A 25,899-nucleotide genomic window follows, 5' to 3' on the forward strand; every position below is an offset into this window, starting at 1 on the left:
CATGTCATATTTTTATTGGGGCTTCTATTTTCATTCTAAACTGAAATTAAACACTAATTGGGTTATTTTAATCACAATTAGACTGTATTAATTTTGTATATAAATGCATATTTAGGTCATTCTTTTTGGTAATATTTGTAGTTAAATGCATATTTTGAGGATAAAATTCATATTTGGGTTATATTTTGAGGATAAAATGCATATGTTGGTTATATTTTGAGGATAAAATGCATATTTTGGGTATAAAATTCTTACTTGTAAGTACATTTCTCAGGCATTTACAGTGAATCCTTCAGTTAGTTAAGATGCCGAAAGTGAAGTGTTCTGAAAGTGCGAAGTTAAGAGGTTCTGTTAAAGATTTTTGTGAGGAGTATTTTATTTCTGATGGAATAATTCTGTTCTATAAACTTTGTGAAGTTAAAGTTACAGCTGGTAAGGGATTTAATGTGCAACCACATTGTGATATGGCAAAACATAAAAATAATTTGAGCCAACAAACAAGTCATCAAAGCGATCAATGACTTCTGTTCGATATCACTGCAACACCTTCACCATCAAACAAGACATCGGAGTTTTCAAATGACCTGTGTGAAATGATGGCGTCTGCCAACTGAACAAAGTGAACAATGAGCAGTTCAAATTTTTCTTGGAGAAATAAACAACTCAGTTAATTCCAGATGGATTAACACTACGAAAAAATGAAGATGTTCCGTAAAGAATAACATGAACTGTGGGCGACAATAAGATTTGGGCTTCAGTTGATGAAACAACGGATGTCTGCGGCAGATATGTAGCGAATGTCGTTATTGGCATGCTCTTTGCTGACCATCCTGGTGTCATATTCCTTCTTCATACAGTAAACCACTCCTCTACCGCTGTACTTTTCGATAATGCCATGAAACGTTTGTGATGTCGAAAGGAGCTTCTCACCGTATTGTGCGACAATCTAAGAACATTTTCATTTGAGACCTGGAAAATGCACATCGTTATATATTGTAATGCTGCCAAGAAAGGAGAATGAAGAAATATACGTGATGTTTATAATTTTGTTTTTATTTATTTATATGTAATTAATGAGTTTGATATGCATGAAAGGCTCTTCTTTCAAATTTATCTTCTTTTATAGGAGCACATATTATCAACATTTGATGCTGATCTAAAACGAGGCATTTACAACTTAAAGCGATTGAGATTTTTGATTAAAATTGCTAGGAAATCAAGTAATGTAATAGTTGTACATGCATATGTAAATAAATAACATGACTGAAATACAAAACGATTTTTTTTAAATTTTGGCGAATATTTTTTCATAACAAATTAGGTCATATTTTGCCGTTTTTGGGTCATATTTAGCTATTTTTGGGGGCATATTTGCATGCATATTTCTCGGTTTTTTAGGTCATGAACATGCGAACCCTACTTATTACCATGATAAATCATTCAGGACAGCCAATAATCTGAATCAACATCAAGGTATACATAATGGGGAGTGTCCATATTCCAGCAATGGGTGTTATAAATCATTCAGTAAACAGAATAACTTGAAGAAGTGATACGTACATAATGGAGAGCGTCCATATACCTGTGATTTATTAAATGTATATCACAAGTATACAGATTCCCCCCACCATGGCACGCCTTATGTATCTGTAAGACCAAGAGAAAAGTACGTGAGTTGTGACAAACATTTTACTAGATCCACATGCGATGAATTTCGCGAACAGATATTGAAGGAATCCAGTTCTCTACACATTAGTTTTAATTTTAAAAAGAAAATGAGACATAATTACAGCATCATGAACAGCGAACCAGTGTCAGTCCCAACACTTGACACTCAGAGCGTTTCAGAAGTTAATTTATCTACGTTTCAATCTTTTATTTATGGGTGCGGAAGCCATTATTAGCCGAATGTCTTTCAGCCGGCAGTGCTCAGGAATGGTGGAGCGTGGCAAGCGTTCCCGGATCGTATCCATGGTAACTGTGATCGTACGTCGCGGGGTGGAGCCGTTTTTTGGTCATATTTATCTATTTTTGGGGCATATTTCTTGGTTTTTTAGGTCATGAACATCCGGACCCTAGTAATGACAGTAATAAAGAATCTTCAGTTAGCAGTGACAATATTAATAGTGAGGCTGTGTCCGTACCAAGCCAATTGACTTGGCAACCACATGGCAGAAATAAATCCAGTTTATGTCTAAATAATCATGACAACACTAGAGATGGTACTAAATATTCTCTGGACAGTCTTCTACACTTGCACTACAGTGTTCGTAACCATGTTAGCCAGGCCAACAGTATGTTGATTCGTTTTGGAGCTAAAGAAGTGAGCAAACGCAAGAGATAGGGCAGGCAAGCAGGGTAGCTGTTCCTCAGTGTCTTAAAACAGAAATGAGTCCACGTGATAGAGTCTCGGTTTATTACGAACTGAACACCAGAAGTTCTGGAATCAGTTCACAAAATTAATTCTCCTCCCATGACTAGCAAAACCATGCTCCTTTATACATCACATAAATTATACATATTATACATTAGACTTCATGCTTATGAAAGTGATATTTTAACCACTGGCAGGGCAAGGGGTCCTGGTCTGCACAGTCTGTAATATCCAGCGGCAGTAGTAAATTGGAGACTGTCGTATAATCTGTTGCTAGTAGAATCAAAGAATATTTCTTTTATGCAGTGACTTTGGGGCACTGCATTGGCCAATGGTCAGCCTTCAGGGTGACATGTGAGTGCATCAGGTATAACAATGTTTGGAGACCCAAATTTATATGCTGCACCCCAGAAACATTGCTACACCACAATAATTCCAAAGACAAAGGAACTACGGTAAAAATGTAATGGCCACTTTCCAGAATATAACAGACTAATGGATATTTAATGAGGGATGGTTCTCACAATGCCTCAGATTCTATAAGAAATTAAATCAAATGTTGAAGGCGTGACCAGAATTGGGAGTGAACAGGAGGCGAGCAAGTGACTGTCTTCGTTCCATGAACGCCACCAGCCTGGATGATGGGATGGAACACGTTTTCTGCACCTGAAAAGAATAATGAGAATAAAATGCATGCACTAACTGTAGTACTGTCTGTTTAACACAAAACTTCATATTTTATACTTTTCAGTAACATAGCTTTTCTCCTGAGAAATTCTCATAAGGAGAGTAACAAAATACACAAGCAGTTGTAGGCACACTAACCCCTTCCTCTGTATGAGCCCCATTCAAGACGCTAATTTTCACTTTAACATATACTGACATATTTAAAATTTTTGGTTCATTATAATAAAAAATACAGTGACAGGGTTGTTGCACCTAGTAATATTTTGGCAGTGTGTACACAGCCGCAATGTTGCATGGAGCAACAACCCAGACCATCACGTCTTTTTCACATCACCAAGAAAATGTCAAATCCCCTACACATTAGTACCATGTATTTTAAAATTTGTGTTATTGTACAGGTCAAACCACTGTTAATTATTTGTTTTAAACAAAATGTAAACTCAATTCTGCTAAACACATTTTTTCTCAACAAGCTACTTTCAAGGAATGTTTTCATAAAATAATAATCTAATATATTGGTTTAAACACAGTGTCTTACATTTTCAAACCAAGGTGAATCTAGACACGCCTGAGCTGTCATTCGCTGAGAGGATGTGGCTACTAACAGTCCACTAATCAAGTCCTTGCCTTCATTTGAAATGTCGGTGAAGTATTCATCAGGAAAGCAGAAATCACACTTGAGTATATTTGCTGTAGTCTCTTCTAGAGAGTCATCCAAGAAAGGTGACACACCACTGTAGCGATAATAAACACACAACAAACACTAAAAGATGGTGCACAAACACAACTTTCTTATAAACAAAATTTGCATTCTTAAAGATCCAGTAAGGTAAAGGTGTCCATGATACTCGTTAAGCACCACACTATGAAGATATGTTGGGGAGTGGAGGTAAAGATCCACTTATTCTTGATCTTAATGCTATATCAAAGTGGGTGGTCAGCATCACACTTGGTACAGCAATGGTATGTAACAGAAAAAAAACATTTTTTCCCTTCCAGGTATCAAACCCAGTCATCTGCCCCATAGCTGTCACTATACTAACTGAGCTACCCAGATATACCCCAGCTGCACCTTAGTTTAATGGGATGGAAATTTGGATAAAACGCGCAGAATGTAAATACAGCAACCAGCATGTGATCTATTTATTTTACTTATTCACAGTTTATTTAATGGCACTTTAAGTATCTAGACTAAATACTGTCACATGAGATGATGACAGTAATGAACTGGAAACGATGTATAAGGAAAGCCATGGCCTAATTTAAGGCAATATCCTGGCATTTGCCGGAGGACTGAAAACAAAAATGCCACAAAAATCCTCAGTCAGGATAGCTGGTCTGCATGTCAAGATTTGAAGCCAGGACCTCCTGAATACAAAGCAGGTGAACTAGGACGTTTGGTGGCATGACGATAGTTACACAAGAATATATTGCACAGACCCACCTGAGGAAGGCATACAGGAACACTCCCACACTCCACATGTCTGTCTGACAGCCAAGAGGCTGCCCAAGTACCATCTCAGGAGCAGCAAACTCAAGATTTGAGGGTGGAAGGACTTCCAAATTCCTGATTACATTCACAGCATCCCCCAAATCAACCAATTTGAGCACAGAACTGCTACCTGATAAATCGACCATAACATTTTCTGGCTGAAAAAGAGGAACAACCAGACCGATCACAAACTTATATTACATTTGATATTATACATTGTGTGTGGTATAATTGAAACATTAAAAGTTTTGATTCCTGGTATACTCCACCTTCAAGTACTGGCTGTCATTATAATAATGGCAGATTCTTCATTACTTTTTTATATTTAATAAATAGTAATCTTCATACTAGTCATCCTAACATTACAAAGTAATAAACATTTTCATGGGCAGTACGCTACCAGATGTCACTAGAGTGCTTCTACACACTTCCAAAATATTCTACATGCCTGGTCACATAACAACATTCTCCTTCTTCTACCAGAAATGTACTAAGCTCAGTATTGTGAGCACTGAACAAGTTCTCTCAAGTTAAAATATACTCAGATGATAAAATATTGTTCTTCCTCAAAACATTCACTGCCAACAGAAGCTACTCGTAAGGAATGGAAAGTCCTCAGTGCCACAAGAGCTTGGAATGTCTTAGCTCAGATGCTGAAATATTTCATTTGTTCTTTAACAGATATCATCCAATTGAAATTATTATTGAAAGTCAACATACACACAACAGAAGTGTTTATTTTACCAATTGAGAATGTCTCTCTGCCCTAGCTGCTTGGCTCAATGGCAGCGAATGTGTTAATCTAATGTACACAAACATTTCTTAGGACATACAAATATTTTGCACTTAGAATCTGAATATAGGCCCTGTGGACCAATGAACACCATTTTTTACCTTTACATCAAGATGTGCTACACCCTGGCAGTGCAAATAATCCAGTGCTGATATCAACTGACGTACATACTGGGAAACTGTTGCTTCCCTGTATTCTTCATGCTGCTTGCATATGAATGAAAACAGTAATGGCCCATTTACACTGCAATAAAACATACCATTCTAGAGAGAGAAGTTTGTACAAACATGCTGAACAAACAAAAGGTCACTTTGTTCTAAAAACACAAAATTAAATTAAATTTTTTAGACAGCAATTCCAGTTTCATTTGTTTGTAGGTGGGTTCACATTCCTCGGGTAGCACGCCTATTAAAATCACTGTCTGTCCAACCGTATGTACGAAACAACTCAAGAATGACTTAACATCTTCATGAAATCTAATATTGTTGAGTTTCACTAACATATGTCAAGATACATCCATCACAATGCAAGTTGGTATTGGAAGGAATAAAGGCTTTACGGTATATTATTTAAATAAAAACTTACAGTTCCATGACAATGGTGTCGACACCCAGCTGTGGAGCATTGCTGAATAGCGCAAGAGCCCTCACAATATTGCTGTGTTGCAGCCGTGCCATCAGAGTGTATTCTGCCTGCGTTACATCACGTGACTGTCTTTTGCACACAATTTGCTTCACGGCTACTTCTTGGGCAGTTCCTCTGTCTCGAGCACGCCTCACAACCGAGAACCGACCGCGGCCCAACTCATCCAACTCCATATATCGCCGGTGAAACTGTTCCTGCTGCCAAGTGCTGCAACTTGTTCTTGACTGAACAATTACAGGTGTGGATGGAGGCCCTGAATTCACTCTAAAACTATATTTTACACCACAGTCCAATCCATCCACAACATTGGATAAGCCTTGAATTGGTCCTTCCCCTACAGTCACCCACATGCCAGAGTCATTTCGACAGCATTCCAGAATGTGATGCGTGCCAGGTATTCCGCCCCACTGCACAAGCACACTTGATCCAGAGAGCAGTTGTACTGAAGGAGCACTATTCTGATTATATGATGAACCTGGAACAATCATCTCAGCAGAATAGTGCAAACAGCCATAAACCAAAATCTTAACAAAAGTTTTCTTAAACTGCAGTTTGTACCTCAATGCTAGTACAGTCCCCGGATTTTCATTATTCATGCTGTATAACCTGACAAGTTCAGTGAAGTTATCGTGGACTTACACTCTACCTGGTAATATAAAAAACTGTTTTTGTGCACACTATAAACTGTAGTAATAGATTACATTCTTTTGTGGATCTTACTGACCATTCATAAAAGTAAAAAAGTAAAGTTTGTCCCGCTACGTGCCGTACAGGCGCTTGGGGTGAGTGGAGGTATAGCTCCTCTCTTTCTTGATGTCGGTACTAGATGGGGGTGAGTGGTCAGCATCACGCCCCGACCGCGCTTTACCCACGGGAAAGGTTCCCGATACCCATTGGACAGGAAGGTGGGTGGGCCCCAGAGCCGGTCTGGACGCAAAGGCTAGAGGAAAAATTCTCTGCCCTTGTCAGGGATCGAACCCCGGCCGTCCAGCCCGTAGCTAGTCACTATACTGACTGAGCTATCCCGGCTCATACTGACAATTCATACTTTTTTAAAATTATGGTAAAATCACAAGCGGTCACCAGAAGACAGGAGAAGAACCAGTTATTTTAACATTGTGTATATTAAATACAACTCAGACAATGGAGAATATCAAATACAATTACGGTAAAACAAATTAAACATTTTCAGGAAATTATAAAAATTTGTGTAGCGTATAACAAACCTGTTATACAGAGCCATGCAGAAGTCACACTGCTGCCTGCATCATTTGAGGCTACACACGAGTATTCCCCAGCATCCGTTAGTTGGCAGTTTTCAATAACAAGACTCATAAAACCATCATCCAGCATACTGATCGAGTGCCTTCCACCATTTCGTATCACAGCTGTTTCTCCGGTTTCAGTCGTACACTTGTTCCACGTTACATTTACGTCCCCCACTTCACACTGAGAACTGCATTGAAGTCTGCACTTCAGTTCCACTTTGCCACCATGTGGGACACACACATCACACAGCCTGTCCTGAAATTCTGGAGGTGGGGCAGCACACTCTGGTATTAGTGACTTGTTCCCCCTGCTACTCATAGACAACAAAGGTGAGCCCATAACGCCATCAAACGATCGCCTTTCGCCTCTCTGTCCTCCACCACTAAAGTTTGGTTTGCGAAACCGGAATGACCACGGTTTACGAGGTAAAGTCACGTCACTACCCGTTTGGTGATGGTGGTGATGAGATAAAATGTGAGCTGGTAACCAACCCTCCTCTCCATCCCCCACTCGACGTACCAGGTAACCCCGCACAGGGGAGAATGTTATTATTTGAACTGTCTCACCCCTACTTGCTGCCAGTTCATCACCCTCAATTGCATGGAAGTCTGCTGCTACTTTCACCACAGAACCTGAGGACATCATGGGTAGTGCCAAGGACTCAACCTGCAAATCAGAAATACTGATTAGCAAAAAATGCCACGACAATCAAGTGCCTTCCCATTTTCTGGTGCATGCAGACATTTACATAAATAGTATCTGACATTTCAATTCCATTCTAATCACTAATCACTTTGGTACATACCTGTAATGTATTTTAAATCAAAACTGTACCAACACTATTTTCAGTCTACAGTAAGGTAGAATTCACTGCTGAAAGTGTAAACTATGGTAAAGTGAGATTATATAGTATTAGTAAGCATTTCTTGCACGAAATATATGAAGTAGCTAAAACAGGTTTATAACATACATGAATCTCAAAACCAGATTTCATCTGCAACTTGGATCTTTTTTAACACTGATGTGGCATGCAAATGAAACAGCTTTCCTAAAAATTAACTTGCTGATGTTCCACACAAATACAGGAGATTATACCATTCCAAAGTCCATCAATGCTTCTAGCAATAAAAGAGTTGACCCCAAATTTAACAAAACTATATACGTCTTCCCACTCAATGATAACTTCACTGGTTTCTCTGTTCATGCAGCGATGATTTTCATGAGTATTTGCTACGATATGTCTGGTCAGCCTTGTTGGACTCAGACACAGTGGCTAGTGGCTCGGACATAACATAACCAACCACTTACTTTCTTCTTTTCCTATCATCATTTCAGAGATATATATATGTCGTTGCCATTACCTATTAATTACATCGACCTCCTGAAGATGACACTTGAAATGTTTTCTGAAACATTCGAAGGATCTAAATAAATAGCACGGTTGAAACTCGGAAGCTGATCTTACCCAGACACACGGGAGAAAGAAAGAGACAAAGAGATAAGACTGTAAAGGCAGTAAGAGCCTTCTGTCACTTGTTGATTCCTATTAAAATTTATTCATTTTAAAAATTCTATCACAGAAGAAGCCATATTGGAAGGAGCTATTCCATGTATTGTAAATATTATATTTTGGTAATGTAACTCCATAATCCAAGAATAAATGCAATGTAATTTAGGCTCTGAATATTTCATATTCAATTTGTATGAATGCTTACAATCTACCTTCTTAAGTTTACTCCTAGCGAACACTGTCTGTTAGTTACTGCTGTCATATTTAATGCTAAATAAAAACTGTTGGAAGATCACCATGTTGTTTTATATTCTACGATGATATTACCTAGACATAAGTTGTACATTTTTGACTATTTTCATAGATGATTTCAAGACACTGTACTAAGAGGCACAAGACTTTCACCAACCTCATAAGTTTGTTCATGTTGTTACGTGATATTGCTTATTCACTAAACCTTCCCATTAATGCAACACTTAATTTGTTTAGTACTAACAATAAATGAGAAAGTTCTTCAAATCAAACTACTTTAGATAGGATTCCAGTGAATTAAACGCACCATCCTCCCCTTTGTTAGAAATGAAATGCAGTGATTACTAATGCAATTACAAGGGTAAGTAAAACAAACACTTTGCATCTTACCAGCATTCCACCAGGAGCATACAAGCACCACCAACCCACGAAATGTTGCAAATCTTCTGACCAACACAGTTGAGGATCTAATCCACCCTGCTGTCAGTAAGAAGCAAAACTGTATTCATGGGTTTAAAACCACATGTGGGCAAAGTAACGAACCATCTACCGTCATTTCACAGAACGTTGCATGGCATCAGACGCCTCTTGTTAGTTTAAGTCAGAAAGAACAACCAAAACTGAGTACAGACATTAAATGTTTGTGTTTGAATGTTTTAGCCGAAGGCAGCACACCGTAAGAAACCAAAGCATCGTCACAAACTGCATTACCAGGCACAAAATAAAGAGTTCCAGAAAATGTCATCCGCATGCTCAGCCGTTAGATAATACACATTAACAGAAAAGAATAATTAAGTGGTTAAGTATAGTTCATGGATAGAAGCTCCCGAGATTGATTAGTTTAGACGGAATGTGGTTCCGCCATACATATCATGGATCACGTACTGTTGCTGACATCTTACCAGGTGGGGTGAGCCAGTTTCTGACCACCTCCGCATGAAATTCTTATTATCTTCACTGCTGGAACCATTGGATCTGCAGTTCCAATCACATTCATTTCCACCGCACGCCGGCACTTCATTTTTAGCCTTTGATCGCAATGTATTTCTAAACCCCTCGAAAAGGTTCAATCTGTGTTTTGTGGGGCTGTGCATCTGAGCATTTGCACCCATGACGTTAGGCTCTGGAGACCTGTCACCAGCATCGCAATGGTTGTGCTGTATCGGTGTGACTGAACGGAGAGCGTCAGGAAGTGCAGATATTGTCGAAGTAGTAGTGATGCTAGGGCAAGGAATGGTACTAGCTTTGTGCAATCGCCCATTCACTCTGCCAACGTCTGCTGAAGAATCGTGCTCAGTCTGGGGAGCTGGTTGTGACATGGTCTTCCGGAGCAAGGGATTCCACACTGTACTGAGCTCGGGGGTTGAGCTGAGATAGAAATGAATGCATCAGAAAAAAAAAAAAATTAAAACAAACAATAAAGAAGCAACATGCAACACACTGACCCGACTACCATATGAACACAAATGAAGTAGATGAGGCTTGGCTGAACATAGATTTGAAGCAGGCTAATCAAATTATAAAGCACACATACAGACTGCAAAAAATAAATGTGTATACAAATACAGATTAGAACAAAGTAGTACATAAAAAGAGCAGAAGAAATAAATTATGTACAAAATGCATCGAATCTTGGTGGGATGCTAGTAATATGTTATAAGTACCTACTGCTTCGTAATGCCAAGTCTACTAGTGCTGAAATGTGAGGAGCTACAGGACAGCCCCCTACCAGGAAATGAAGGATGTAATTTTATATGACGGGAAAACTTTCATTATTCCAGTGTTTTTCATTCTATTTAAAATGTTTTGTATTTATTATGTACAAACATACATTTTTATGTACATCATAATTTTCTCACTGTCTTTTTATTCCAAGTAAGGGGGAGTTAGGGAAATGGTGTAAGGAGCAGATTACTGGCTTTTATTATTTTTTTAATCCCACCTGAACTTGTTTGGTCCAGAACAGAAAATATTGACAAAACAGTTTTTGTTGGTGGCTTATTGGCAATGCAACAATCAAATAATGGTGCTTTAATATATTACAAGCATTCTTATTTTAATGATGTTCTTTTGCTCTTTCGTACTGATGGACTGGATTCAGAAAAGAGTAACAGTATTTATTATGCTAATGATCTTCAAGAGAGAGCTTTTAAGTAAAAATTAGATTCATACCCGTGATATTTGTTTTATCTCCAAGGGCACAGCTGAGATATGTCACAGCCCTGTCCGACAACAGTTTCCTGCAAGGCCATACTACCACCACTATCACAACAGGACAAGAATTTCTGGATCCTTGCATTCACACAGAATTACCACTCACATCTTTTCCCTTGCCTTCCAGTAGAAAAAGAACCACATGGAAGTAAAATCTACAATAATACAATTTTTTGTATTTTAAAATGTTCCAGGTGCTTATTGTCTTATGTTGGCCGCTAGGGTGTCACTAGAATGGCAGTTCTACAAAAAAAAAATCCTCGTTCTTGTTTTCCGTAAGTTGTATTTTCTGCCTTCCAGCAAGTAATAACGCTGTACTCGGCATTTTTCTTTCGAGAACTGCCTTGCTCACGGCCAAACAAGTGACACAGAAACAAGATTGCCACTAAATCATACACAGCTGAGGAAATGTATATAAAATACAAATATTTAATCAAAATGGCAGGAGTGTGCTTGAAAGGATGCAAGTACCATTAACATATAAGAACTATTTCTTCTTACACCGTTAATTCATTTAGAGCAACCAAGCTTTCAGGAGGACCTGCATTTTGTCTAATTCATTGTATAATGAATAATAACACTGATCCAGACACACAGAGCACATATTTATCAAGCACACAAAGACCCCTTCATACCCTATCAGTAATGAACAGTTCAGTACCTGCACATTACAGAAGTGATTAAAAATTCAAAGAGGCTTCATAATGATTCTCATGGGAAAATCCATGCATTCTCTGCAAGTAATTCCATATGATCATAATACATTACTTTTTCTTAAGCAGAATAAAATTTGGAGGAAGTCAGAGCACTCTAGTTGAAATAAAAGTTAGTTTCTGATAAAAAATAAATCACAAAATAGAGCTTGAAGTATCACAAAATTGTAACTCATATATTTCCATTGATAAAAATAGCTCAAGTCAAAAGTTGGTGTGTCGGTAACACTAAAATTGAGCAGTGAGAAAGCCTTGATCCATGAAACCCCTGTCCCGAAACAATCCGTACGCACCGGTCACAATCGGACCAAAAGTTCGTAAGCTTGGTTCAAAAAGAAATCTCCGTAGGAAGTTGAAGCCTTTCACTAATGGCGAGGCCTGAAACACTGTACTTTATAAACTCCAGTTGCAGACTACAACCACCATCACCATCTCAGTCACTGTCACCATCTGCATCACCAGCACCACCGGCCACGTATCCTCGATACTTACAACTCTTTTGTGAGTTCTCCCTTCTGGTACGCAATAGGTGACTGGATAGCCTTCAGGAAGTCTTTTTGCTTCTGCAGAATTGATCTAATAGTGGACACCCACTCGTCACCATTTTCTTTGGACGACGGCTGACAGATATATCCAAGATTTGGCTTGCGTGGGTCCGTTGAGCGAATCACAAACTTGCATACATCACTATCATCAACAATCTCTTCCATGCTCATCTTGTTTGCCTAAATCCCAAAGAGAGAACTACTGACAATATTGAAAATGCAAGCAAACATAGGTTATGATAATAGTCCAAAGGTTATGTAAAAATGGCACAAGTAGCTAATATGTATTTTGATACGTCACTTCAATAAAGGCAGAAGCAATAATCAAGACTTCAAACATAACCTTACATTTTTTATAACATAATTTAAAAGTTTAATAAAGTGTGCCAACACTAGCGCAGAATATATAAAATGCAATAAATATTACAGAAATTAACACTTTTTTATTTCAGACAAATACATAAATTATTTTATACCTGCAATTTGCAAAATATTTTGACAAGAAAATTCTAAATTAAGAATACATCAACAGCTTCTCAGACCAACCTGAATATGAGCTTTGTGAATATAGACAGGGTTGGTAAACTGAGTCTTCTTTCCGACGGCCTCACTGAAGATAATGTTTTGCTCAAACAGGAAAACCTGAAACTCTTTGCCCTTAAAATTAGGGCCTGCTGATTCCTCACAGCAGATAAGTGGTCCATGAAGAAGCAAGTTCCCTTGTGCAGTTATCTTGCCCTAAAGATAATAATTGGATATTACTGACTAAAGAGAGTTATGATCACATGCAAACAATATTATCGTGCAGTAGCATTTGAGGTTTATACAGTGGTGAGTACAAGGATGGCTGTCTTCTGAACTGTAGTCTGATAGAAATTTACCAAAATTTCGGAGGTCCTTTCTGCCTATATGGTGCTACAACTGAGAAGACAGCCATCTTAATATTATTGTAAAGGCTAAGGGAAGTTTCTGGTTAATAAATGAATTGTGTTGTTTGCAAGCAAAGAAGCAGTTTTGGAAGCCCACGATATGGAGCATAAATAATCAGAGTTAATAACTCATCACTGATAATATGATGTATTAACTGATATAAGAAAGCAACGACAATTCGGTACAATAATGTTCATGCATCACTGAAATACAGAGTTCAGTCATGTTGGAAATAATGTTTGTATCAGTCTTTAATGAGAAAAGCACTCTTTCCTCCGACAGCGTATTTTAATAATGAATTTTCTTTGACTCGAGGAGAGATGCAAAACGAAGTCTATATGGCAAATATTATAGAACTTTATAATTCAAACATTTCAGTGTATATAAGTTAAAACAAGTTGATTTTAAGTTAAATTGTAACAAAAAATTAAAAGCCATAACGTGGCATTTTTGACCTAACTCGCAGAATAAAAATATACCAAATAAATGCACAAAATCTTCTAAACATTCATCATGTCAAAGTTACATCATCCAACCACCAAAAGAAAATGTGAAATAAAAAAAAATTGTGACTAAGTTTCAAAGTTGAATGTGATTAGAGATCACTAACATCAACACAATTTATGCATTGGACATCTAACAGGATATGATCAGCAGAAAATTTATCAAAATATCTGAAATGAATTACTAAGAATATTAGTTTTTATTGATTTATGCTTACTGTTCTTAAGCAAAAATCAACATGAAGATGGGTGTATCGCAGTAATACTGCGAACCAAAGGAAACTCACATCAAAACCCCGCAAACGGCCCACGTCCATCATATCGTTGGCAGCCTTTGGTACAACTTGCATAACCTCCATCGCTTGACACAAAGACTCTGTTTCACTGCGTAACTTGGCTCGTTCAGTGTACTTATAGATGTCGCGGAGAAGCAGCTGGTACTTCATAATTCGCTGAACTGGCTTGATCAGCAGGTCACATAACTGCAGTCTATGCCCCAACTTTAAACGCAGTTCCTGTAAGAGTGTAACGGAACTTTAGAAAACCATTTAATCACAAGTAAAATAATGTATTAACCTACCGTTCTGTAAGTCAGCATTTTATTTTACGAAACTGATTAATATGTTTTAAAATGAGAATTATTTTACAGCCTTGAGTTTGGCCATCTTGTGGGAAGTTGTGCCATATAATCTTCAGGGGTTCTTACTGCCTCCATCATCAGGGTGATCATGACCAGAAACAATTGCCAATTTCTACAAGACTACATGATGCAACATCCCATAAGACAGTCAACTTCATACTTGCTACCATAAGAACTTTATATTCAAATTTATAAAGCAGTTGGGAAATTTAATATCAAAAAATAAACATGAACGTAGCCCCATTAACTGTTTCTGCTTGTGCAAACCAGAGATCAACAACTAAAATCACAAACCTCAAAATAGGTGTCGATGTATTCCGACACAATAAATTCTGAGACGGGTTTGTTTTGGCAGTAGACAACATACATGTAAAGCTTGCGTTCATATCGTTTGAACAAGGGACCCAATCTTTCTGGATGCTCAGTACATTTTTCCAGTGCCGTCAGGAAAAAACTGTAAAAATAACATAGAAATATCATATTATTATCATAATCGTGCTCCACAATAAACTGATCAAAGCGTCAGACCTACGTGAAAAAATTAATGATAAAACCATTTGGCTGAAATGTGTGTCATGTCACAGATTTCATAAATGGTACGCATCTCCTTTCTATTCCCCCCTCCCCAAGCACCGCCATAGACGTGTTCCAAGACAGCTTAACTTACTTACATTTGAATGGCGTTGCTCGAAGATAAATTGGTTAGTAATAATGTAAGGTGAGGTAGAATCTGACAACCAAACATATCACAAACAAGTGATAATTTTTACAATGTGACTGACAATTATTTAAGGAACTGTAAAAATTACTCATGCATTATGGTACAACACAAATGACGAAATAGAAAAACTCAAGCATTAGTAAAATATGAAAGGAAGACTACCAACAGAGTGAATATTATTAAATTTGGGATTGGTGCCAAAGCTTACGTGACAGCTTTACACCAGACAAAATATCAACAAACAACTGAAACAGTTTAAGAGGACCACAATTTTTAACCTAGACCTATTTTTGGTACCAAGCCATTCTTTTGATGAAACATTACTCAATTTAGACAAAACGTATCAGTGTAGCAGACATCTGTCTCTTATAAGCTTATCCTTTTTCAGTCCGCACTACGACAAAATTAGGCTATGCCCTGGTTATTGGCACGGACTTACCGAAACACAACTCAAGCAACAAGCATTTATGTCCCCATTAAAATTCTTAATGATCCTGTTATTTCTGGAATGCTCAAATGATTCTGTCTGACTCCAAAAAGAAAATGCTTAAAATAACTCTTGATTTCAAACACATGGGCCAGCTGTACAACATCATCCATAACATGTTTCAAGGTCTACTACGCTAAAGAAATTCTGTATTAAAGAATTTAAAATTAGTCTTGTTCTCACAGATCAAACGATAAATTTTGTTCTGATCGTTTAAGTTATATCTTAAACTTCTGGAAAATAAAGCTACAAAATTACATTATTTATTAAAATAAACGTTTCCAAAGTGTATTATGAAAGGTGAGTTAAAACTAACTTGGAAGCCTCCGCTCAGTTAATGAATATACCAGGAAGTGCGTCTTCGTAACTCACACATTTATTTTACACGAATCATCCAAGACAGGACAGAATGATCAGATATATACATGAACGAAAGTAATTCAGGTGTTGCCACTTCAGAAAGACGTCACAAGAAACACAAAGTGGAATGAATTTTTAACAAGTAGTCCCATAATTAAAATAAAAAAGTTTTGTTAAAAAGAGATTACATGGCGATGTAGGTGTATGCAATGTGACCCCTCATCCTCACCCTTTCTGAAAGGACTATCGACTTTCCACTGATGGCTCTACGCTACAGAAGGCAATAAAGTGTAAGAATATAGTATTAAAAGAGCACAAGTTGATAAAATTTTGCATACCTGAAAGAGTAAAAGCTTACATCAAATTCACTTACAAGTGGAAAGATGTCAATCATTTTTATAAATATTAACCACGAAAAAAGCCATATCTATCTCAGAAATGTAACTGAAATTGCTATAGTTCCTACCAAAAATTCATCACACATTATAACAGGCAGTATCTAATGAATACGTTCCTGTCTTGAAATGACAAAATGTTTCAACACAATTTTTCTATCATATTCATTGTTTCACTGCTTGCACAAATGAGCAATTGGGCAGTCAATACTTACTCCCTATGCCACTCATAGATGGCTTCCACATTGCCAAACACCATTTTGTCTTTGCCTCCTCTCAAATCTTCTGGCACGGGAATTTCAGAATCAGGGTCCTTCATTAGGGCCATATACCCTTCTACGACCTCATGGAGGTCATTGACATAGTCCCTTTCTGTATCCACTAGCTCACGGATCACATATTCTCGCTTCTGAATTGCAGTTGATTCGATGGAAGCGTCACTGCCATCGGTGGTACTGCCCCCTGCCACTACCACATCCCCACCGCCCTTATCTGCGCCACACTCGAATGTCCCGCCTAATGCTGACTCCAGAGTTGCACTGACGTTACTTTCCTCCGCATCGCAAATACTAGTAGCAATATCACCCGCTGATTGCAGGGCCCGGTTCAGTTGACTGTGCCTCTCCTGGTTTTCTGTGTGCTGCTCCTACAAACGGAACGAGAAATTTATATATTTACAGCGCTGTCTGAACAAAAAAAGCTGTTTATATGTTCCACAATTAAAAGTGGGAACTATTGTGTTGGGATATTTATCTGTTTTGCCCAAAAGACAAATAAAATACATTTGGGGGGGGGGGGGGGGGGGACAAAGTAACATATCACCAACAACATAATATTTACATATATAAACACTACATCGCAAACACACAAACTACGATAAAAAAGCAAAACTTCAGAAAAATTAAATATACTCTAAGCTACGAACGAACGCAATACGCCTATATTCACTACAAAGATGCGATTCAAGAATGCGGAACAGGTAAGAGAAAAGTTGAAGAGGCTTTCGTATGAAACAAATCATTACCAAATTGCGACAGTAAGTGTAATACATAGTATCTATCACCTTTATCAGATAATAAGAAACATAATCCGCAGTCTATATGCAAAACTAATGATCTTCGCAATACTGAAATATGAAGTACACAAAGCTACAAAACAGAAAATATGACACAGACAAGTATTTCTGGAACCTCAAATCAAGATTAATTTAAACTTGAGTAAGTAATTAAAACAGCTTGCGCTTCACAAAACAGGTGCTCATCTACGAACAAAATTAAAGGTATGTACTTGGTGCATAAATAAACCTACAATCATAACAACATTTCTTTAACGTCATGCAAAAATACTTCATTGCTGGGTAAATAAAATGCATTCATTGAATACTGCTCATGAAAGACACACCATTCGCTCTTTGACGATTTGTTCTATTTCCGCCAAGTCAGCAGACGTTGCTCCTTCCAGTGCTTTAAGGGAGAGGCTGGATGACTGCGAACATAAACCTGTATTCAAAAGCGATGTCTGTCGGCTGCCCGACACCCTCAACTCCTGAGGACAATCTCAATTGTGTATTGACAATTCTACATTCAGACGGACACGGATACTGGCTCGGAACTATTCCGTCAGAATGCCATCAAGCTGTCGATATGACACATTCTTTTATTACCTTAATTTGTGCTAAAACGTGATTAATATTATTCATTACACTGCTTGTCCATTTTTACTACGCTTCATGAATTTAAGTACTGTTCTATGCTAGATATTTACTAAGCAAAATTTCTTGCGTGATATTTAAGACGAATGTTTCAGTAAGATGGCAGAATATAGTACAGTATTCATAAACTAATATTAATCCTTCACCGTAACAATTTTCCTATATTTTTAAAAACATTCGTAACAGTTGACGAAGGTTAAACTTATTGGATATTTCAACAACTCCAGTCAAAAGGTGTAGCTTCTGTCCTAAATTCTAACCTTCATCCCAAAGTTCTGGTGTAAAATGGATTATTTTAATTCAAAACGAGTGTTTTGTAGCTTGGTCATGGGCAAAACATGTGGAAGCTACGGGTCCTGCCACAAAGTTTACACATACATCAAAGAAATCATGTAGACAGTGATTAACGTCCTTAGAGATATTGACTTATGTTCTTTGCTTGCTACGAAGAAACAGAAAATCCTTTCTTGGAATAAATCATGTTGGAAGCAGTTTTAAGGCCGTACCCGCTTGCCCTGGTTCTCCTCAGCGCAGGACGAGGAGCTCCCCGAGGTTACCAAGATGGGCTCCGTGATGGGTTTCATTGGAGGTGGCAGAGGTGGCAGGTCCTCCTCACCCTCCTCCCCATTCTCCTGAGACTGGTAGTTGGAGGTGACAGAGCGAGGCGTCCCTGGGACAGCGGAGATAGGGGTAGCGGCTACACGATCCTCCTCCTCCTCCGACTGACTGTGGGCCGCCTGCTTATTGCCCATGTCTCCAGATGGCAACTGCAACAACAGGGCATTTTGATTGATATCACACGGGCTAAGTCTAAGTCATTAGGGCCACATTTTAAATCCTATTCGACCGTAAATCATAAGATAAATACACTAACAATGTTGATATGAATATCATTACTGTTACTATCTTATGTCTAGTTGGTATTAATTTTTAAGTTATCTACTTTAGGTTATCTGTTGTGTTTAAATACTTGTGCCTTATGGTATTATAATCTTAAGAGTTGTTTTATTTTGTGTGATGTGTGTTGTTTTATTGTGTCTTATTGTTTTGTTGTGTCTTGTGTTTTTTTGTGTTTTGTGGTTTTTTGTCTTATGGTTTTTGTGACTTGTGGTTTTTGTCTTATGGTTTTTGTGTCTTATGGTTTTTTGTAACTTGTGGTTTTTTTTGTGTCTTGTGGTTTTTTGTGACTTGTGGTTTGTTGTCTTATGTTTTTGTCTTGTGGTTTTTGTCTTATGGTTTTTTGTCTTGTGGTTTTTGTCTTATGGTTTTTTGTCTTGTGGTTTTTGTGTCTTATGGTTTTTGTGTCTGTTTTTTTGTCTTATGGTTTTTTGTGTCTCATTGTTTTGTTGTATTGTAGCACCACTGCCACCGGTTATAAACTCATTTGAAATTAATAATAAATAAATAAAAAATCTCTACTCATATAACAATGATTTAAAACGTGTGTTTATTATGGTTGTATTTCCTTGTACAATCTGCTTAAGCATGGTAGTTTTTTTGCACAAAGCAAAGAAAGTATTTACTACAGAAAGAATAAATATTTCAATTAATTTTGTATTCAGAAACATCTGAGTAGTTCTCTGTTTCTATGTTCTGAATTTCTAAGAATGTCATTACAGGCCATGATTTGAAAACCGCATTTCTAGCATGAATATGTAGACACAAATTTCAGTTGCATACATTTTTATCCAAGTGTTTTGCAATTTCAAATTGGATTAAATTCCCATTAAGTGAACCATGGGAGTAACACAACAGAAAGTAGTGAGTACTTTGGCTGGATTATGTACAATCAGCTCAGCTAACCACAAATGACTATAATCTGATAATTATAGTGGGTGAATATTCAGTTACTGCCTGAACCACTTTAAGCATAACTGTACCAAGTGGCAGCTCATGACGTATGAGTATTCAACAATCCCTTGCCAAGGGCATGAGAGCGTTTGTTGTTAAGAGCACCGCAAATGGCAAGACAAAGCCCTTGTTTGAAATTGGGGCTTAGGTGAACTGAACTAAGACAGAAATGCCAGAGCAATGGAAGTGCCTACGATAAGACTGACCCTGGGCTTAATTAACCATTGTAAAACCCAGTGGTAACTATCAAATCAATTTTGCGTTGAATGTGTTCATGTTTCGCTTGTATCTCTGGATAAACGTGAAACGGATTTGTTGTGGTGACGAAGGAAGTGTGGTTTCCGGTTGTCCCAGCAGCTCAGGGACTACGGATCCTGAGTTGCTGTCTTCTGGGTTGTTGCGCTGTGTAGTCTGGTCGATGTTTACCAACGTTTCAGAGGTCATACTGCCTCCGTCATCAGAGTATGAAGATTCCTGTCTTCTTGGTTGTTGCGCTGTGTAGTCTGGTCGATGTTAACCAACGTTTCAGAGGTCATACTGCCTCCGTCATCAGAGTATGAATATTTCTGTCTTCTGGGTTGTTGCGCTGTGTAGTCTGGTCGATGTTAACCAACGTTTCAGAGGTCATACTGCCTCCATCATCAGAGTATGAAGATTTCTGTCTTCTGGGTTGTTGCGCTGTGTAGTCTGGTCGATGTTTACCAACGTTTCAGAGGTCATACTGCCTCCGTCATCAGAGTATGAAGATTTCTGTCTTCTGGGTTGTTGCGCTGTGTAGTCTGGTCGATGTTTACCAACGTTTCAGAGGTCATACTGCCTCCATCATCAGGGCGATGAGTATGAAGATTTCTGTCTTCTGGGTTGTTGCGCTGTGTAGTCTGGTCGATGTTAACCAACGTTTCAGAGGTCATACTGCCTCCGTCATCAGAGTATGAAGATTTCTGTCTTCTGGGTTGTTGCGCTGTGTAGTCTGGTCGATGTTTACCAACGTTTCAGAAGTCATACTGCCTCAACGCCCTGATGACGGAGGCAGTATGACCTCTGAAACGTTGATGGAAATCTACCAGACTACACGGCGCAACAACCCAGAAGACAGAAATCTTTACACTCACGGCTGTGAAAAACCTCAAATCCTACACAATACGGATCCGGGCTTCAGTTGCCAGGAAGAATGATGCCAAGATGGACAGCGTTCTCTTACTGAGTTCGGCTAATTGCATCAGTAATTACTGTGCATTTGTTACTTGCCCTTAAATTACTGCGAGCTGAAATTAGTGCATATTTCATGCAGTAAGGGCCTCTCACGCCCAATTTGGAAGCTTGAATTAGTGAACATTTACGAATTAACAATTCTACGAAACCAGCTCGGAGTCAGTTTATTGTGGTGCAGTGGCCGTGGTTGTCAACATGAGGGGGTGTGGTGGGGGTATTACCCTTTCGAAGAGGGAGGGATACGAACCGTTGGATCAAAACCAAAACTTCAACGCACGAACACGAGCTCTGCTGTGTTCTCGGATCAAACCGAGATTTCACGACAAATCAGAAAAGAAAAACTGTGTCAACTTTCACTGTAACAAACCAATTTCTTCAAAGAGTACCTTAAATTGGGCCACGACCGATTCCATCCACAACCCTTCCAATCAACTACTCGCATATCATCCTATTCAGCGCTATATAATCTGAGATATTTAAATGCGTCATAAAATAAACAATAAAAATAAATAAATTATAAATATACAGGCTGAAGGTACAGACATGAAGTTGCTGATGCATCAATTATTATTATTATGGCAGAATATAGTACAGTATTCATAAACTAATGTCAACGTAAAATCGAAAGGGCAGGATAATGTCCTTCAAAGTTGAAGGACTCAAGGACATGTTAATAAATGAACAGATGAAGAAAACGCAGTACAGAAGGAAAGTAAAAAGGGGGGAAAAAGGGATAAGCGTGCGGTTGTCCAGAGATTCTGAGGGCGTAACAATTTTTCAAAGCTGTTTACATGAATAGTAGAGATCTCTGGGGGAATTGTTGTTTGGTCTCGCAACGATCGGTTAAAGACCTTTTTTTAATTTTATTTAGTGTTCTGTCTGACGACAGGTCCATATGAACAGGATCCTTCCATCCTTTTCTCGGACTGGGACCTGTTCATATACGTTCTTGGCAGATGATCCAGAAGTGGTTTGCCATTGCCTTCTTCTGTGTGTGAATGGAGTAATTGTTGGGATGCCACGGAGAAATCGGGGAAGCCCCCGGAGGAAAACTCCGTGTTGCCTAGACCACGGCCTTGCACAACACAAGTTATAAATTCGGGCACGGCCGGGAATCGAACCCGAGACCCCAGTATTACAAGGCCAGCGTTCTAACCGCTAGACCACCGTGGCTATTTTTGAATAATTTATTTATTTATTTTATTTAGTGTTCTGTCTGACGACAGGTCCATATGAACAGGATCCTTCCATCCTTTTCTCGGACTGGGACCTGTTCATATACGTTCTTGGCAGATGATGCAGAAGTGGTTTGCCATTGCCTTCTTCTCTGTGTGAATGGAGTAATTGTTGGGATGCCACGGAGGAAAACTCCGTGTTGCCTAGACCACGGCCTTGCCCAACACAAGTTATAAATTCGGGCACCGCCGGGAATCGAACCCGAGACCCCAGGATTACAAGGTCAGCGTTCTAACCGCTAGACCACCGTGGCTATTAAAGACCATTATCGTTCTAAATTCGCCTGCTTATCAAGATGACATGAACCGCAATCAGCAAACGGCCAAAGATTAATAAACTCTTGTTCTCCTATAGTGAAAACCACTACGCCATACGCATGCAAACGGCGTCCCAGGCTTGGTGCCATTTGTATGACGACGTTGCTCGTGGCTTTGCTAGATCGTATCGATCCTTTATTTTGCAGAAATGACCTCTTATCACGGGCGGTCGTACCCGGAAACGAACATTTCCGTGTCGGTATCATAAGACTAATATTATTACACTGAAATGGTAAAGGAACGGTAGATCGTTACAAGTTCTACCTCACTTCGCCTTTGATACACTCAGAACTGAACTGCAGAGAATAATCTGGTTTTACTCAATTTGCAGCTGACCTGTTGAAGTAACAAATCTAACAAGCATATCACGCAAACACGAACGGATGGTATGAATTCTCGGAGCCAGACAGACGCGTATAAACATTCAGTTAAATGAACAAGTTCCAAGCCTCTTTGGACACGAGAGATGTTCTTCTCTCATCACCTTCTTGGCACAACTGACCAGCGACGCGGGGGGCAATGCATAAAAGAGTACATCACGAAGGCCAAGCCATGACAAAAGCCAATAAGACTACCACGCACACGAATGTAACATTAGAAACACGCGACGTTGCACTATACGAAAAGGAACATCTTTCTGTGCTTATGGAAGATTCTCAAGAAAGATAATCTAGGTCTTACCTGACACACAAAACACGCCTCATCACCGTAGCAAAGCATAAGATGGTTTAACGACGTTCAGAGAAGCAAAGGATGTTTGTTCCGGAAAACAAATCATGAGCACTCCACGTTTTTAAATAAAGTTTAAAGTACGTAATACACATGGTTACGGATTCTGCCTCGGACAGTTTAAGGACCCACTGGACCAATCGCATTCAGAAGCAGGGTAATTAAAACGTCTATTACCGTGCGATTACTGGGTCATAACTTTCTGCCTTGAACACTTTAAAATAGTAGCAACTTTCTTTCTAACACCTGCTTTAAGATTCTGTGACTTTTCATTCTTCCTACAGAGTCCATTTATTTGGCTTCTCGTGATTCTCAGAATAAATATCGACTATTTCCCTAAACAGCACCAAGGAAATTATTTTAGCCGTAAAAACTGAAGTTTTAGAGCTTCGCTATTAAAGGGCTAAGTTATTACTTGGATTCAATTTAATGTAGGTCTAGGCATGATTTTAAAATTTTACACCGTGATTATGCCTGATAATAGCAGCAGTCACATCCCGTGGTGCATTCTACAGTCGAAATAAAATATGTTTACGACGGACCTACCAGCCACTGTGGCTAAAACTTTCCCTTACGGCACGAAGCTCAGAAACCAGGGGTAAGTAAATTTGCCGTCGTACAGAGAGCACTCTGCTCGAGACTGACGGCAGTAAACAATTGGTTTTATCCATACCTTAAACCGCTTATCGGAGCTTGTCTTCTTGAGAGGCGGTCGGTCGGGGACGGTGGAGGCGGTACCCTTCTCCACTTTCCCTTGGCTCAGCTTCCGAAGAGGAGGGGGTAGCCATTTTCTCCTGAAACAATAAGTACTGTTCGTGAAGAATCGCATACTTGTCTTATCTAATCACAAACATAAAGATAGCGAAGCACACATTTCGATAAAAAAAATGGATACAATGGGCAATGTCTCAGGGTCACAGTCCTCCTTTCTTGATCGGAACACTCCAAGGGCTATCACATACGAAGTATCACATGAGAATTTGCCTCGATAGAATAAGGAAAATAAAAAATTCCAGAAGATATTCAAACTCGGGACCTTTCGAATACGAATATCAACCAATAAACAGCGAAGTTTGGCCGAGAAATTTCGTCATCCAACCTTCGTACCTTGTGCAGACACGTTCTATCTGTGATACTTTTAAATCAGGCTACTGTAGGATTCAAACAACACGGCTGTCATGCGCGCGCACACGACTGTCACATGACAACAGTACGACCAACCAGCCTCCGACGTTTCTTTTAAAGACCGAACGCCCTGGAGCGCCACATTCGCTCCCCACAACAGACTTAGTGTTCAAGCTTTCCAAACCATCTGCACCCCCAACGTCCCTAAACTGAGGTAACATTGACCTGCCAACAAATTTCCAAAATAAATTGCACATTTGTATGACTCAACAATAACTATTTCTAAATTATGATTCACAAACGCGTGAGAATTGTGACGTGGCTAACTGCATCCACATTACTTCGGATTCTTTTCGACGTGTTCTGTTTGCAAGAGACATGTGCCAATTTTATTTCTGTTCTCTACGAACAGTCACCAAGCTGTGTCAGAGACATCAAAACAGCCCCCAACAGAGACGTACACATGTCGGATAAAGCGAATCCTACCGCACGTCAAAGCTCAATAGACAAACACCACTGACAGTTCCGTGATTTTCCTCAGTATATTCATAAAATGTTCGGACTGTCTTAAGCTATGCCATTTCTGCTGCCTTCACATCTTTTCCAAATAGTAATTCACAAAGAAGCTGTAAAACTGAAATGGGAGCCCGTAACTTAAAATTACTCCAGAAACTTATTCAAACCCCGTTACGACAGAAATCTACAACTTTTGGAAAATAAAAGTTTTTTCAGCTTTACATAAACTATTGTTATTCAGTTTTTGTCCGTCTAATCACAATTCATATTTAAAATTTACAATTAAGATAATTAAAATATAATTTTATGTTCGAACATACGAGGCGCGTCCAAAAGTAAGTTTCCCACTCGTCCCACAGCTAGCAAACCTTATATTGAGCGAAGCGACTGTGCGTACGTGATAGAGCAATGACGTAGCATGGCGCATGCACTAAAGGCACTTCCCGCGTTCTCACAGTAGCATCGTTGCAGCTGTTGAAGATGGAGGTTCTTATTCCAGCTCCCGCCGACTGTGAAGTGCGGTCAGTGATAACGCTAGGCCGCACACGGCTCGACGGACAGCAAGTCTCCTGCAGGAGTTCAGCTGGGAGGTGTTTAATCATCCACCCTACAGCCCGGACCTCGCTCCCAGTGATTTCCATCTTTTCCTACACCTCAAGAAATTCCTGTCCG

The 25,899-nt window shown here is 38.9% G+C and overlaps 1 protein-coding gene across 8 annotated transcripts in view; it reads right to left on the minus strand.

The window, feature by feature from the left end:
- Positions 1–2,393: 2,393 nt before the first annotated feature.
- The window catches only part of trio (trio Rho guanine nucleotide exchange factor), a 323,028-nt gene continuing 299,522 nt past the window's right edge, over positions 2,394–25,899 (minus strand). For 6 of the 8 annotated variants that reach the window (XM_087346228.1, XM_087346225.1, XM_087346223.1 and 3 more), the window contains 15 exons: positions 24,260–24,380; positions 18,748–19,008; positions 17,932–18,015; positions 16,746–17,176; positions 14,862–15,021; positions 14,215–14,442; positions 13,041–13,232; positions 12,442–12,674; positions 9,925–10,390; positions 7,218–7,926; positions 5,932–6,466; positions 5,448–5,589; positions 4,506–4,711; positions 3,600–3,795; positions 2,394–3,040 (listed from right to left, as the gene is read on the minus strand). In XM_087346228.1, the coding sequence (XP_087202354.1) occupies positions 2,927–3,040; positions 3,600–3,795; positions 4,506–4,711; positions 5,448–5,589; positions 5,932–6,466; positions 7,218–7,926; positions 9,925–10,390; positions 12,442–12,674; positions 13,041–13,232; positions 14,215–14,442; positions 14,862–15,021; positions 16,746–17,176; positions 17,932–18,015; positions 18,748–19,008; positions 24,260–24,380 (4,078 nt within the window). In that variant the 3' untranslated portion in view covers positions 2,394–2,926. Of the gene's footprint in view, positions 3,041–3,599; positions 3,796–4,505; positions 4,712–5,447; positions 5,590–5,931; positions 6,467–7,217; positions 7,927–9,924; positions 10,391–12,441; positions 12,675–13,040; positions 13,233–14,214; positions 14,443–14,861; positions 15,022–16,745; positions 17,177–17,931; positions 18,016–18,747; positions 19,009–24,259; positions 24,381–25,899 lie in introns of those variants that run through there. The other 2 variants (XM_087346224.1, XM_087346229.1) reach the window with 2 other exon arrangements.

Source organism: Zootermopsis nevadensis, unplaced genomic scaffold, assembly GCF_977971745.1.
Source record: "Zootermopsis nevadensis isolate Lab colony 2312 unplaced genomic scaffold, Znev_1.0 Znev_ptg000010l, whole genome shotgun sequence".
Lineage (NCBI taxonomy): Eukaryota > Metazoa > Arthropoda > Insecta > Blattodea > Termopsidae > Zootermopsis > Zootermopsis nevadensis.